At 38.3% G+C, this 17,132-nt stretch overlaps 1 protein-coding gene across 2 annotated transcripts in view; it reads left to right on the plus strand.

Annotated features, from left to right (window-relative positions):
* The window catches only part of Cpq (carboxypeptidase Q), a 466,114-nt gene that overhangs the window by 103,966 nt on the left and 345,016 nt on the right, over positions 1-17,132 (plus strand). For both annotated transcript variants that reach the window (XM_031358720.1, XM_031358719.1), the window contains exon 2: positions 9,512-9,965. In XM_031358720.1, coding sequence (XP_031214580.1) covers positions 9,533-9,965 — 433 coding nt within the window. In that variant the 5' untranslated portion in view covers positions 9,512-9,532. The remainder of the gene's footprint in view (positions 1-9,511; positions 9,966-17,132) is intronic.

Raw genomic sequence — 17,132 nt, forward strand, 5'->3', positions numbered from 1 at the left:
ATATAAAGGCAGACCTATCAGAATTACACCAGAGTTCTCACTAGAGACTATGAAAGCTAGAAGATCCTGAGCAGATGTTCTACACACCTTGAGAGAACACAAATGCCAGCCCAGGCTATTATCCAGCAAAACTCTCAATTACCATATATGAAGAAACCAAGATATCCCATGACAAAATGAAATTTGCACAATATCTTTCCACAAATCCACAAATTTCCTACAGAGGATAATAGATGGAAAACACCAACACAAGGAGGGAAAATACACTCTAGAAAAAGCAAGAAAGTAATCTTCTTTCAACAAACCCAAAAGAAGATAACCACACAAACATAATTGGACATAGTACTACCTGAGGACCCAGCTATACAACTCCTGGGCATATACCCAGAAGATGCTCCAACATGTAATAAGGACACATGCCCCACTATGTTCACAGCAGCTATATTTATAATATCTAGAAGTTGGAGAGAACCCAGATTCCCCTCAACAGAGTATTGGATACAGAAAATATGGTACACTTATGCAATGGAGTACTACTCAACTGTTAAAGCAAAGAATTCATGAAAATTGCAGGTAAATTGATGGATGTAGAAAATATCACCCTGAGTGAGGTAACTCAGCCACAAAAGAACATATATAGTAGTATTCTCTGATAAGTGGCTATTAGGCAAAGAGGGTAGAATATTCACGATACATGAAGCTCAAGAGGAAGGAAGACCAAAGAGTGGAAGTTTAAGTTCTGCTTAGAAGGGGAACAATATAATCAAGTGATATAGAGGGTGGGAGGGATTTCGGAGGAAGAGTGGAGAGAGAGGGGAAAAAGAAGGGGAGAATCAGGTACGGGAGGAGATGGAGGAGATGTACAGAGGGTGAGGAAATTGAACAGAAGTGTGTAGCAATAGGAGATGGGGAACTGGGGTTAGCAAAAAGAAAGTACCAGATGCCAGGAATGCAAAAGTTTCCCAAAACCCAATGGGGATGACATTAGCTGAAATACCCCACAAAGAGGAGGGAGACCCTGTAGAGACCATATCTAGAGGTTAGGCATGGCTCCCTAGTTGAAGGATGGGGCCACCCACCCATCTCCAACATTTCAACCCAGAATTGCTCCTGTCTAAAGGAAGTACAGGGACAAAGAGTGGAACAGAGACTGAAGGAATGGCCATCCAGAGACTGCCCTACCTGGGGATCCATCTCACACGCAGCCATCAAACGCAGACACTATTGCTGATGCAAGAAGTGCTTGTTGACAGGAGCCTGATACAGCTGTCTCCTGAGAGGCTCTGCCAGATTCTGGACAATACAGATGTGTATGCTCACAGCTAACCATTGGATTGAGCATAAGGACCCCAGTGGAGGGGTTAGGGGAAGGACTGAAGGAGCGCAAGGAGCCTTATTTGGCATCAATGAGAGGCAGGCCTTTGGTCCTGCAAAAGCTTGCTGCCCCAGTGTAGAGGAATGCTAGGGCAATGAGGCAGGAGTGGGTAGGTGGATTGGGGAGCACCCTCATAGAAGCAGGGTAAGGAGGGATGGGATAGGGGTTGCAGAGGAGAAATTGGGAAAGGTGATAACATTTGATATGTAAACAAATAAAATATTCAGTTTTTAAAAAAAGTTTGATCTAAGATGATTTAGTTAATTGGTAGCAAGGAATGGTAAGAAAAGTGTGACTGGTATTAAATATTTCAAAAATGCATAATAATGTATTAGAAATGTAGCCCTTATTTTACATGTAACATATAAAGGGACATTTCAAATAAATTGTTCAAGGTCATACATCTAGAGAGAGACAGCCAGGACCGAGCCTCATGTCTCCTGACTCCCTCTGTAGAAGAAACTTACGAATATGCCCATGCTTCTCAAAACTAAGTCTGGCTTGAGAAAAGTAATTGTTAAAGTGATGAATTGGAGTCATATACTTCTATCATGAGGTAAGCCTACTTGTTTGATGAGTGTACTCAGTTATTCTATAAATATTTATTGATAGATATTGTGGTTTTGTTTGTGTATAAAGGAAAAAACACATTCCTTGAGGAGAATATGTTCAATGAACTTTTATAAAAGTGAAATACTATCACTATTAAGTATTTTATAGTTTAGCATGGTAACAGACACAAAACAGTAACATGTGGTGGGCAATAAACAGCTATACCTAAAACTTAGAGACTGGTAAACTGTGCCTTGCCTCATAACCAATTTCTTCAGTGAGATATGATGAAATGCTACTATGTGTAGAGGAAAAACATAAGCAAAATCAGAGATGCATAGAGATTATCCATTAATGTACACTATGACAAACAGTATTCTAGGGCTGCAACATAAGGACTTATGAAAACTAGCAAGTTGTATTCACAGATGTGTATTGCTTTATCAAAATCCTTCTGGCTGGGTTGCTTGTAAAGTAGAGTTGTTTTCATAATTCTGGGGGCAAGGAGTCTAAGATCTCAAGGCTAACATGGGGTATCTGGTGTTGGCATCTGCTTTCAAGGCTGAATTTAGTTACTGTATATTCCAGAATGGATGAGTATAGTATCCTCATATGATGGAATAGACAGAACAAGAGGGCATTTAATAAAGGTACTAAATAGCATTTGTGGTAGCAGAACCCTTGTGTCTTAATCCTCTCCCCAAAACAACACCTCTTGATAATTGCATTGAGGATGGAATTTCAACATAAATTTGGAGAAGATGCCACTATTCAAATCACAGGAGAAAGTATAACTGTGATACTGAATAACAAATAGTGTGGAACATATTTTAGACCTGAGAGTTATTTGATTGTATTTTACATAAATCTTGTGACAAAACAGCAGCCCAGCTAGAAAACATACTAGATGCAAGATGTTGAAATTGGTTGGAGCATGGTTCAAATATAAGATAATGAGTTTCTGAGCTGGTGAATTGAGGGTGATGGTAGAAAGAAGTGGCGTTTGTCAAGAAGGAAGGCAGTGATAAGTAGAACAAGTATTCACCTCTTCTCCCCGAGAGAGAATCCAGTGTTTTTCCTAAGTGGTGACTAGCTTTGAGAATAGACTAATATTGGGAGGTTTAGAGTCAAAGAATCTATGTCTGGTGTTGGATCGTTAGACTTTTGTGAGGCCCAGGGAAATTATGTAGACCATGTGTGAGAAACTGGGCTGTGCAGCTGTGTTCACAGACTAGAAGAGCATACAATTAGAGTGACAGTGGCTAAAATAGAGTGTCTTCTCTCAAGTAACAGGAATGGTACTGTTTTGCTGTTGAGTGATGAAGGATGACTTGGACTTATCCTGATGGTTATAAAAATAAAGAGAGGTAGCATCTTTGCCTCCATCATGATCAGGTGCTTCTATTTACACCTCTGTGTGGGACAGAGTCATGAGATTGAGAAGAGAAAGTGAGAAAGGGGGAGGAAGGGAATTGTTTAGTTCAATCATTAGTTCCCCACCTTGTGAGACAGAACAATTCTATAAAGGCAATTGCTTTAGATTCCTAAAATGAACATCACAGATGCTCTATGTAGATTTTTAAATAATCAAATGTTATGGCTGTCATATAAAGGAGAGATTAAAGAAATGTTATTTATAATGACTGATTTTTAAAATAAGAACTCTACAGTAGGAAAAAAAAGAGAAATGAAATAGATTCCTATGATCAGTGTGACAGTGATAGAGGCAGGCATCCAGGAGTGCAATAGCAGTGTTTCAGTGTTGCACATGGTATGGGTGTTGGTGTTTCAGTAGCTCTCAGTAAAGCTTTGAATGAAACAGCATAATAATTATTTCTTGAAAAGATATATTATCTTATGTCTATATAAAATGATTTTATATCCCTATGTGTAATAGAGTTATGTTCAAGGCTCAGATAACAGAAGTTTAATATTAAAAATAAAGAACCTGCCAAGTGTGTGACACATTCTTATAACCTCAGCATTTGGGAAGCTAAGACAATGGGTTTGCTGTGGGTTTGCTGTGAGGTCAAGACTAGCTTCTGCTCCATAATGACTACTTGGCCAGCTAGGGTTCTTTCACAAGACCTTGCCTCAAAATCAAACAACACACAACAGAACAATGACAAAAGCCCTCCAAAAACTAAGTATAGGCCAGTCTTTCCTACACAGGTTGCCATCCTTGTATGTATAGCTCCTTGTAGGATTCTTACCATTCAAAATAGCTGCCATCCACACTCTGATACCAAAAATGCTTCCTGCTGCTATGGCCATCGTCATAGAGGGCAGCTAGCTTAAGTAGCTGAGCTAGACACTTTGTGCTCAGCCTATCTGAGGTTCAGATGGTAAAGAAAGAGCGAACATTGAGTATGCCATTCAGTTTTCATTGTTAGTAGTGGGAGCTTGAGTTATGCTTGCTTTTTGATCTTTCCCCAGATTTTAGTGCAATTATATGGCATAGAATAAGCTCTTAATTTGAATAATTAAGTAACTGGGGAGCAGGCTGTAGGAATTGGGAGGCCATTTTTAATTAAGCTTTTAATTTAATGTAAACTTTTTTCTCAAGATGAGTAAAGGTAACCCACCCTTAATGCAGACAAGTTTCCAGGAGTTGTGAAGTGAACCTTTGTGGGCTAGGATTTAACTTTTCTGGTCTTTTTATTTGACTCATGCTCTTGATTAAAGACTTAGAGTTGTGTTTATGACAATGAATCCTGCTCATCAATCCAAGATTAAGGGAAAATATTTAAGTTTTTATGTAACTGCTATATTCAGATTTTAGAAAACAAGGTAACTGATACAATAAAAAATAAATAAAATCAGACTGCTCTAAATCTCACTATCAGCTTTCAGCCAACTCCCTTGCCTTTTCTATTTTGTTAATCTATTCATTCTGTAATTTTTAACGGAACCTGAGACAATTTCAAACAATGAATTTTCAGGAAAAATATTTAGAACTAGAAGCAAAAGATTATGCTTTGCTTCCTCAAAGTATAAATCTACTATTAGGATATAATTCATAGTACAGGAAATGTTACATTTCTTTTGGATTTAACTAGAAAGTAAAGAAAATGATATCCTAAAGATTTTCTTCTGTTTTTATGAAAGAGACTTATAGCTATGACTTATGCAGAGTATATATGCAAAATGCAAACCAAATCTTTCTAAAATATAAAACAGTACTCCAAAGTTGCCTGAGACTAGGTTTGTATAATACACATCTATGTGTATGTATATATGTATGTATGCATGCATGTATATGTGTTTACATTTTCTGAAATCAAAGATGATACAGAACACATTGTAAAAATAGGTCCTTAACATTTGAAAGTTATGCTATTTCTACAGTGTGAATTCAAGAAAAAGAACAATGATTCAATCCTCTTTGTATACAGATAAAGAACATTTAAAAATGTAATGCAGCTTAAATTTAGACATTTTATATAGTTCTAAAATTGCATGAAAGGATTCTTGATCATTTTTCTTGATTAGTTTATTAGTATTTGCTGAATTTTAAATGAAAAAAATGTTGAGTGTCTGTGTGAATGAATTCTTGTACATTGTCTACTTGTACGACATTTTTATTTCATCCCCCTGAGAAATTTATAGAATAGCCTATGTGTAATAAGTAATGTATCTTTTGAGATTTTTGAGGTATTTTATGTGCTACCCTTGTCCCGATATGGTCCTGAGTGGTGTCTCTGTCCTCAGGAGCTAGGTGTCCTGGAGATCTGAGGAGATCTTTTCCTGACCTCATGGTGGTGAATGCAGGTTCATATTCATTGTCCCCACTGTCACAGTCCTCCAGTCTTGGCTATATCTCTTTGGAAATTTGTATGGTGAGTGTTTTCTTGGGAGATACTTCCTTCCTGTTGCTTCTGTGTCTTCTGTATTTCTCTTTCTACTTTATCCATTGTCTGTCATGTCCTTTGCTGTGTCTGGCTACATTTTGTAAAGCTTCCCCCGCTTTGTACATTTGTTTCTTATTGAGTACCAGTTCCATCTTCTCCATGTGCCCATTAGCAAAGCCCTGTTTACTTTTGCGTCCTAGCTTAAGCACTGTACAACTTCTCCTGTTTGTTTGGACCTTGCAACTCACTCCTTCAGTTATAGGGCTTTCCCTTCTGTCCCTTCTTATGCTTGCCAGTTCTTTAGTACTATCTTTTATAGTTTGCTTCCAGTTTATAGTGGCTCAGTAAACTTTTGTCAAATGAATTGATAGAAGGAGTTAGGACCTAAAAGCAACTTAAGAGAAAGTGTTAGATTTGATAGTTTGAGGGTAAAGTCCACCATGGTGGCAAAGTGAAAGTGCCAGAAACTTGAATCCAGTGGTCACTGTCACAATCAGGACGAGAGATTGATACATGTATGCTTCTTCTCAGCTTCCTTCTCCTTTGTAGTCCAGATCCATAGCCAAGGAATTAGTGAACCCTGTCTAAAAAAATATAGTCTAGTGAAATATTTTCATCATTTTGATTGTTTAACAAAATTTAACCTTGAAAGATGTGCATGGGTATTGTAATAATAGAAACAAAGAACCATAGTATAATCATACTTATAAGAAAGTCAACTACAATGCAGAGTTGTCATAATTTTCCCAATTATTAAATATTATAGCAAGTTTTTATTCCTGTAGATTGTTTGTGAAGCAGGGAAGACTACTCTCATAAGGCTACTCTCATACTCTAAGGAAGCTAAGACCTAAAGAGATTAAAGGCTTATTTATTCCTTAAATGAAAAGGTCCTGAGTGACTATACTGGATATTGCAATTGAAAGTACAGTGATGGATCATTTATCTTAATGCATTTTGAGCTTGGGGAGACATAGTTATATAAACACATAGCTGTTAACGTTAGTTATGATGGAAACAGCTCAGGGGCCTGGTTGAGCAGGTCTTCGTGGGAGGTTATTTTTAAAACATTCTCAATAAATAGTGAGTGTAGGTGGACATAGGGTGGGGAGAAATTTGAAGACCAATATAAAACCAAATGTAGCTATAGCATTGTTGAATAAAATAAGGAGAAATAGATTTAATTTTTTAACTGCTACATTAAGGAGTAAGAACAAATGATTGAAGTTAATTATATATTTTAAGTAATCCAATATATCTGGAATACTTTTGTTTTCACATTTACAGCTTTAAAATAAAAATAGTAGTTCCTTCTGCACTTACAAAATAAAAAGTATCTCAGCTTAGACTAGCTATATTTCACATAATGTATGTCTACAAGAGAGGCTTTGCAAGTGGTCGACTAATACAGAAGTGGAGGCTCACAGCCATCCATTGGACTGAGCACAGGGTTCCCATTGAAGGAGCTAGAGAAAGGACCCAGGAAGCTGAGGGGGTTTGCAACCCCATAGGAGGAACAACAATATGAACTAACAAGTACCCCCAGAGCTCCCAGGGGGAGCAACTAGCAGCCAGAGTACACATGGTGGGATTCATGGCTCCAGCTGCATATGTAGCAGAGGATGGCCTAGTCGATCATCAATGGGAGGAGAGGCCCTGGGTCCTGTGAAGGCTCTATGACCCAGTGTAATGGAATACCAGGGCCAGGAAGCAGGAGAAGGTGGGTTGGTGAGCAGAGGGAGGGAGGAGGGAATAGGTTTTTTTTTTTTTTTTCAAAGGGGAAACCAGGAAAGAGGAGAACATTTGAAATGTAAATAAAGAAAATATCTAATAAAAAAAGAGAAATATACATATATGGGACAAGGAGAGGGAGAAGAAGGGAAGGAAGGAGAACAAGACAGACACAGAGAGATGAAGGGCTAAAGAAAGACAAGTTTAAAGAGATTGCTGATGCCATTTTAAAAAAGATATTGTTTGTCAGTTGCATTTGAAATATATCTGCATAACAATTTGTATTTCTGATATCTGTAGTATTGGAGTAATTTGTAGAGTTTTGAATGTTTTACAGTCTAATATTTTTGTAAAATACAGTAACAATGAATTGGATAAATCAAAGGAAATAAAAACACTTTTTTATTAGATTTGAAAATCTTGCCTTTATTTTGTTTTTCATAACATAATATCACAGACTATGTAATAAATAATAAACAGAAATGTATAGGATTACTGATTGGGAGGCTGGAAAACCTGTAGAGGATTTTCTTATCTTGTCATAACATTATCATAACATATCATATTGCAGAAAGACAGGACAGGTGATTAAAGAGACCAGAGGAGGTCACGATGAGCCAACTCCGGTGATGACAACATCAGTTCATTCAGAAGGGTGGATACTTAAACTTCAATATTTAAACTTCAAGAGCTTTTTTCCCAATAACTCTCATGATGGCAATTAAATGTTGATATGTCATTTGGAAGGGGCAGTTGAGCCACAATGTCTATACAATTTAATAATTGTCAGAATTAATATTATCCAAGCTTTCTGCCATGACAATCATTCTGCTTGAGCTGTGTGGGGTGGCAGCCACTACTCACATGTGCCTACTGACTACTTGAAATATGTCTAGAATGAATGAGGAATTGAAATTTAAATTCTGCTTAATGTTAATTTACTTAAAATGAACCCATGGGACTATTGGGTCCTAAACTGAGCAGCACTACACATACTTATTATCTGCATTATTTATTATGGACTTGAACTCTCTGCAGTGCTAAATGAGTAGTACTGTTTAGCATAGAGCTTAGAACTGGAAAAAATTATTATATATTTCCAGTTCCTTAATTTCTATGTGCTAGTGCTCCAGTTCCTTATTTATAAAAACAAAGGTCATAAGAGTCTGCCTCCTGAAGCTGAGTTACTGTGAGGATTAAATGTAATAACAGCATCTGATACATAACAATCATGAAATAAATGCATTGTACTGTTATTATTATTAACCTGTAGATAATGTATATCATACAGTTGAAGAATAACAAATCTCCATCTTTGTTTCTTCATTTGTTTTAGTTCTCTGCTTCTAAAAGTATATCACAGTTCCTGGAATATACCTCGTATTCCGTAAATATTGTTAAAAAAGAATTAGGTATCTTTAGCGGAAACGAGATTAGTGAAAAAAATGACATCCGAGATGGCCTCAAAGGTCAAGTTTTCCAGACAAAGAAGAAAGAGCCCATTTGGGCAGAGGGAAGGTAGATACCAGTTTGCTGGAGTTCCATAAAGGGGAACATGGAGCAAGCATCACTTTGACCAATGCTTGTTCTTCCCCCTTCTCCCTGTCCTCTCTTTGTAGCTCTGTCTCTGTCTCTCTGTCTCCCTCCCTCCCTCTCTTCCTCTCTCCCTCCCTCTCTCCCTCCCTTCCTCCCTCCTTCTCTCTGTCTCTCTGTCTCTCTCTCTCTGTCTGTCTGTCTCTCTCTCTCTCTCCCTGTCTGTCTTTTAATAACAAGATCCCTAGATAACAAGTGACTCTACCCATGTGATATAAACCACCCTGTTAATAAGGTCAAGCATTGTTCTTTGGCCTGTCTACTCATCGGGAATCTATTGCTTGAATATGATGGGGTAGGTTGGATGGTGGCTGAAAAAGGGAGAGGAAAAGGAAAGCAGGCCTTGTGTTATGGGCAGATGTCTGTGAGATTCTTTTTTCCTAAAACGTTTCTTATTTACTTCTTTCAGAAAGAAAAGCAAGTAGGAACAATGAGGTTCCTTTTCTTCCTCTTCGTTGCTCTTGTTCACCTTTTATCCTTGGGCTCTGGAAAAGCTATATACAAGAATGGTGTTTCTCAGCGAACATTTCAAGAAATAAAAGAAGAAATAGCCAACTATGAAGATGTTGCTAACGCAATTATCAACCTTGCTGTTTATGGTAAATACCAGAACAGGTCCTATGAGCGTTTGGGACTTCTAGTCGATACTGTTGGACCCAGACTGAGTGGCTCTAAGAACCTAGAGAAAGCTATCCAAATCATGTACCAAAACCTGCTGCAAGATGGGCTAGAAAATGTCCACCTGGAGCAGGTCAGAATACCCCACTGGGAGAGGGGAGAAGAATCTGCAGTGATGCTGGTGCCTCGAATCCACAAGATGGCTATTTTAGGTCTTGGCAGCAGCATTGGGACTCCCCCAGGAGGTACTGTTCGCTTTTTAGTTGGCTATCTCTTTAACTTAATCCTTTCTCTCTTTCCCTCCTTCCCTCCCTTTAAGTTGTTTTTAACACATGGATTTCATGTAACCCAGGCTAGTTTTGAATTCACTATGTATCGAAGGGTGACTTTGAACTTGTGATCTTCTTATTCTACCTCCCAACTGCTGGGGGTTACAGGTATGTGCCCCTGATACCTGTTCTCTGTGATGCTGGGGCTTCAAGCTTGCTAATCAAGTGCTCTTCTGTTGTACCTGCAGTCCAGTCCTCCTGTAATCTTTATACAACTGATGTCTGTTTTCTTCTTTCTTTTCTTTTTCTATTTCTTCTATTCCGTTTCAGAAAGAAACTATGCTGAATGACTTCCAACAACATAGTATCAACAACCTGGCTCCAGTTTTATTTAGAAATACAGTGCATGGATATGGATAGTTAGCAGTCACCTAACAGTAAAACTTGAAAGTATTTATAGATTAATTTCCTATGGCACAGAAAATATTTTGTATTCTTTTGAATTTCTCCTATGCCAGGATCCAGTAGAAATATAGTCAGTTTATTTAAAAATCATTATCAAAAATTTATGCACTCTAATATCTAACAACTATAAATATACATGTAATTATTTTTAGTATATTCACAAAATTGTTCAGTCTAATTCTAGAACAATTAGATTGTAGAACATAGTCTGGTTATTGAATATTTCACTGCTCTTTCCCCCAGACTATATAATGCAGTTGCATTTACGCCCCCAGCAGCACTCTGAAGACCCAGGAAGCCACTAACCTGCATTCAGTCTTTGTGTATTTTCCAATTCTGGACATAGTACATGGATGGAACATACACTCTTTAGTCTTTTGTGACTGACATATTTTACTCAGCATTATGTTTCTACATCATTGCATTGTAACATATGTAACTGCTCCATTTTGTTGAGAACATGTATTTTATTTTAGTTGTCTTTATTAGTCAATGTCATCTTTTTGGCCATTTCCACTTTTCCCTATCATGAATACCACCATTATATATACTTATGCACAAGTTTGTGTAGATATGTTGTCATTAATTTTGTTTATATACCAAGCAGAAGAAATTGTGGGTCATTTCATAGCTCTAGATTTAATTTACTGATGTACTTCAAAACTATTCTCTGCAAATTGCACCTTTTTATATTCTCACTAATAATGTACTATTAGTAATTAGTAATTACTAGTAATTGCTCCCATGTACATACATTTACCTGGTTGCTTACAGTTACCTAATAGTACCACAGTGTGGTCTTGCTTTGCATTTTATTAATGACAAAGGATATTTAGCATCCTTCCATGATTTTTATTATTGCCTTTTGTTTTATTAATTTGTATGTATGTGTATATGTATATGTGCTAGTGTACACAAGTGTCTGTGTGTGCATATATGTGCACGTAAGCATGTGTGTATGTGTACACACATGGAGGTACAATGCTGAAGTTAGTTCTCTTCTCTACCATGTTGGTCTTGAGGATCAAATTCAGGTTTTTAAAGTGCTGTGTCCTCTGATTTGACTGGCTCTCCCTTCCTACTTCCCTGCATGTTCTCCCCACCTCTTCCTCTCTTTCTCCTCCCCCCCTCTCTATATATGTATATCCTATCATATATAATACATTTATTATAATAAAACACACTTACATTTACAATGTAAATATTTTTATATTTTTAATTGATCTATTTTAAAATTGTTCTTTATTGAGTCATGTATTCTAAACCACACAGAGACCCAACAAAGAAAGAGAATGTGAGACCAATTACCCTTATGAATATTGATGCAAAAATACTCGATAAAATTCTAGCAAACTGAGCCCAAGAACACATCAAAACCATTAACCATTATCAAGTTGGCTTTATTCCAGTGGTGCAGGGATGGTTCATTATAAGGAATCCATTAATGTAATATGCTATATAAACAAACTCAAAGAACAAAACCACATGATCATTTTATTAGATACTGAAAAAGCCTTTGACAAAATACAACAGCCCTTCATGTTAAAAGTCTTGGAAAGATCAGGAATCTAAGGCCCATACTTAAACATAGTAAAAGCAATGTGCAGCAAACCAGTAGCTAACATCAAACTAAATGGGAAGAAACTTGAAGCAATCTCACTAAAATCAAGAACTAGACAAGGCTGCCCACTCTCTCCCTACCTATTCAATATAGTACTTGAAATCCTAACCAGAGCACTTGGACAACATAAGGGGGTGAAGGAGTAACAAACTGAAAAGGAAGAAGTCAAGATATCACTATTTGCAGAAGATATGATAGTATACATAAATGACCACCAGAATTCTAACAGAGAATTCTTACAGCTGATAAACCACTTCAGCAAAGTGGCTGGATATAAAATTAACTCAAGCCAATCAATGGCCTTCCTCTACTTAAAGGATAAAAGGGCTAAGAAAGAAATTAGGGAAACAACACCCTTCACAATAGTCACAAATAATATAAAATATCTTAATGTGACTCTAATCAAGGAAGTAAAAGATCTATATGACAAGAACTTCAAGTCTCTGAAGAAAGAAATTGAAGAAGACCTCAGAAGATGGAAGGATCTCCCATGCTCATGGATCAGCAAGATTAATATAGTAAAAATGGCCATTTGCCAAAAGCCATCTACAGATTGACTGTAAATCCTCATCAAAATTCCAAGTCAGTTCTTCACAGAGATAGAGCAACTCTCAAATTCATCTGGAATAGCAACAACAACAACAACAACAAAAACCAGAATAGATAAAACTATTCTCAACAATAGAAGAATTTCTGGGGGAATCACCATCCCTGACCTCAAGCTGTACTATAGAGCAATAGTGATAACAACTGCATGATATTGGTACAGAGACAGGCAAGTAGATCAATGGAATAAAATTGAAGACCCAGAAACCCACACACTTATGGTCACTTGATCTTTGATGAAGGAGCCAAAACCATCCAGGGGAAAAAAGACACCATTTTCAAAAAATGGTGCTGGTTTAACTGGATTTCAGCATGTAGAAGAATGCAAATTGATCCATTCTTTTGGTTTGGTTTGGTTTGGTTTTTCAAGACAGGGTTTCTCTGAATAGCCCTGGCTATCCTGGAACGCACTCTGTAAGCCAGGTTGGCCTCAAATTGATCCATTCTTATGTACTTGTACAAAGCTCAAGTCCAAGTGGATCAAGGCCCTTCACATAAAACCAGATATGATGAACCTAATAGAAGAGAAAGTGAGAAAGATCAGCAAACACATGGGCACAGGGAAAATTTCCTGAACAGAACATCAGTGCCTCATGCTCTAAGATCTACAATTGACAAATGGCACCCTATAAAATTGAAAAGCTTCTCTAAGGCAAAGGGCACTGTCAGTAGGACAAACAACAATCTACAGATTGGGAAAAGATCTTTACCAACCCTACATCTGATAAAGAGTAATACCCAAAATATACAAATAACTCAAGAAGTTAGACTCCAGAAAACCAAATAACCCTATTAAAAATGGGGTATAGAGCTAAACAAATAATTTTCAACTGAGGAATCTTGAATGGCTGAGAAGCATGTTCAAAATCCTTATTCATCATGGAAATGCAAATCAAAATAACCCTTAGATTCCACTTTATGCCAATCAGAATGGCTAAGCTAAAACAAACAGCAGCTGCTGGAGAGCATGTAGAGATTGAGGAACACCCCACCAGTGCTGGTGGGATGGCAAGCTGGCAAAACCACTTTGGAAAACAACCTGGCAGTTCCTCAGAAAACTGGAAATAGATCTACCTGAAGACCCAGCTATACCACTCCTGGGTATATACCCAGAAGATGCTCCAACATATAACAAGGACACATGCTCCACCATGTTTATGGTAGTTTTATTTATTTATAATAGCTAGAAGCTGGAAACAACCCAGATGTCCCTCAACAGAGAATGGATACAGAAAATATGGTACATTTACACAATGGAGTACAACTCAGCTATCAAAATCAAAAACTTCATGAAATTCACAGGCAAATGTATGGAACTAGAAAATATCATCTGGAGAGGAGTAACCCAGCCACAAAAGAACACACATGGTATATACTCACTTATATGTGGATATTCGTCCATAAGCTCAAAATACTCATGACAACCCACAAATCATATGAAGCTTAAGAAGAAGGAAGACCAAAGTGTGGATGATTCAATCCTACATAAAAGGGGGAACAAAATAATCACAGGAGGTAGAGCAAGAGAGGGGCCTGTGAGGAAAAGGAGGGGGATGGAAAAAAAGGTGGGGACAGGATCATGTATGGGAAAGGATAGGAGAGAAGAACAAAGGGTCAGGGAATTGGATAGAAATATGTGTCAGTGGGGCATGGGAAAGTGGGGGTAGACACTAGAAAGTTCCAGATGGCAGAGAAGCAAGATGCTCCCAGGACATTAGTTGAAATGCCCAACAAAAGGGAGATAAAGGCCATCTCCAGTGGATAGGCATGGCCTCCCATTGAGGGATGGACCCACCCACCCAGCTCAAAATTGTTAACCCAGAAATGTCCTTGCCCAAAGGAAAGACAAGGACAAAAAATGGAGCAGAGACTGAAGGAAAGGCCATGCACCACTTCACCTCAGGATGCATCCCATCTGTAGATACCAAACCCTGACACTATTGCTGATGCCAGGAAGCACTTGATGACAGGAGCCTGGTATAGCTGTTCCCCTGAGAGGTTCTCCTAGCATCTGACTAATACAGATGCAGATCCTCACATTCCACCATCAGAATTAACCCTAGAGACCCCAGTGAAAGAAGCAGGGGAAGGAGTGAAGGAGCTGAAATGGGAGTTGGTGAGTGGGTAGAAGAGAACCCTCGTAGAAGCAAAGGAGAGGGGGAATTGGATGGGTCATTTGTGAAGAGGAATCTGGGAAAGGGGATCATGTGAAATGTAAAGGAATAAAATGACTACTAAAGAAAGAAAGAAAGATTGTGGTTTAATGTTTGTATATCAAGTTGACGGGTGCTCAGCCGTGCTGGTTAGTTTTATGTCAATTTGATACAGTCTAGAGTCACTGGAGAGAACAGAGCTTCAATTGAAAAAAAAATGCCTGAATATGATTGGGCTATACATTGGTAGGTATTAATTTTCTTAATTAATGAATAAGGGGGAAGGGCCCAGTCCATTGTGGGTGGTGCTATCACTGACCTTGTGGTTCTGGGTTCTATAAGAAAGCAGGCTGAGCAAGTCATAGAGAGCAAGTCAGTTAGCAGCACCCTTCCACAGTCCCTGCATCAGCTCCTACCTTCAGTTCTTGCCATCTGAGATCCTGTCCTGAGTTCCTTGGTAATAAACAACAATATGTCAGTGTAAGGCAAATAAACCTCTTCCTTCCCAACTTGTTTATTTGATTATAGTGTTTTGTCACAGTGATAGAAACCCTAAGACATGAGCTAAGTTAGAGTTTAGAACTGAGAGTCATTGTAGGGTGAGACCAGCATAAATTTAATTAATGTACTGCAGTGATCGTTCAGTAGTGTCTGTTTCCTCTAACATCTCCATGGTTCCTTAGGGTCTCAGAGTACTCCCCTCCCAAAATTATTTATTTACTGAAAATTTAATAAAATCAAGATAATTTTAAGTGTTCAAAAGGCTTTAGAGCTCCTAGAGGCTAAACCACCAACCAAAGAGTATACATGGTGAGACTCATGGCTCCAGCAGCATATGTATAGTGGAGACTGGCCTAGTTGGTCATCAATGGGAGGAGAGGCCCTTGGTCCTGTGAAGGTTCAATGCACCAGTGTAGTGGAATTCCAGGGACAGAAATGGGAGAGGGTGGGTTGGTGAACTGGGGGAGGGAATGTTTTTTTTTTCTTTCAGAGGGGAAACTTGGAAAGGAGATATCACTTGAAATGTAAATAAAGAAAAATATCTAATTAAAAATTGTAATAAACAAAACAGAAAAAAAATAAAAACAAAAAAAGCCTGACTGAGGCCTGTCTGTCTGGGCCAGTACCCTAAGCAGACCTTGGGTACTAATTCTGCAGCCAGTCCCACAACACCCAGAAGAAGCTCCACTCCCAGGCACTGTAACACACCCAGGATCATAAGATCAAAGTGAGGAGGATACAACATCTCTCCCAACACTGGCAGTATCTGGGACCAGCAGGACCCAGGCACACAGGAACTCCACCAGATCAGTGGCACAGGTTCCTTCCAGTCTGTCTGGGCCAGTGCCCTGAGAAGACCTTGGGCACAAACTCTTCAGAGAGTCCCATAATACCCAGAAGGAGCTGTACTCCCAAGAGCTCTAATGGGCCCAGAATCACAGGATTCCTGAATCACAGGATCCCAGAGACAGCTTGACTCTGAGGAGTTCTGACATAACCAGGATCACAGGAAGGACAGGCCACAGTCAAACTTAGCCAGGGAATGTAGCACTAGATATAATCAGATGGCAGGAGGCAAGCATAAGAAAATAAGCAACAGAAACCAAGGTTACTTGGCATCATCAGAACCCAATTCTTCCACCATAGCAAGTCTTGGACACAGCATCACACCAGAAAAGCAAGATTCAGATGCAAAAATCACTTCTCATGATGATGACAGAGGACATTAAGAAGGACATAAATAACTCCATTAAAGAAATACAGGAAAACACAGGTAAACAGCTAGAAGCCCTTAAAGAGGAAACATAAAATCCCTTAAAGAACTACAGGAAAACACAATCAAACAGGTGAAGGAAATGAACAAAATCATCCAGGATCTAAAAATGGAAATAGAAACAATAAAGAAATCCCAAAGGGAGACAATTTTGGTGATAGAAAACCTAGAAAAGAGAGCAGGAGTCATAGATAGAAGCACCACCAACAGAATACATGAGATAGAAGAGAGAATCTCAGGGGCAAAAGACACCATAGAAAACATTGACACAACAGTCAAAGAAAATGCAGAAAGCAAAAAGCTTCTAACCCCAAAAATCCAGAAAACCCAGGACACAATGAGATCAAACCTAAGGATAATAGGTATAGACTGAAAACCCATAACTTAAAGGGCCAGTAAATACCTTCAACCAAATTATAGAAGAAAACTTCCCTAACCTAAAGAAAGAGAGCCCAGCAACATACAAGAAGCCTACAGAACTCCAAATAGACTGGACCAGAAAAGAAATTCCTCCTGTCACATAA

The sequence above is a fragment of the Mastomys coucha genome, unplaced genomic scaffold (assembly GCF_008632895.1).
Source record: "Mastomys coucha isolate ucsf_1 unplaced genomic scaffold, UCSF_Mcou_1 pScaffold7, whole genome shotgun sequence".
NCBI classification, from domain to species: domain Eukaryota; kingdom Metazoa; phylum Chordata; class Mammalia; order Rodentia; family Muridae; genus Mastomys; species Mastomys coucha.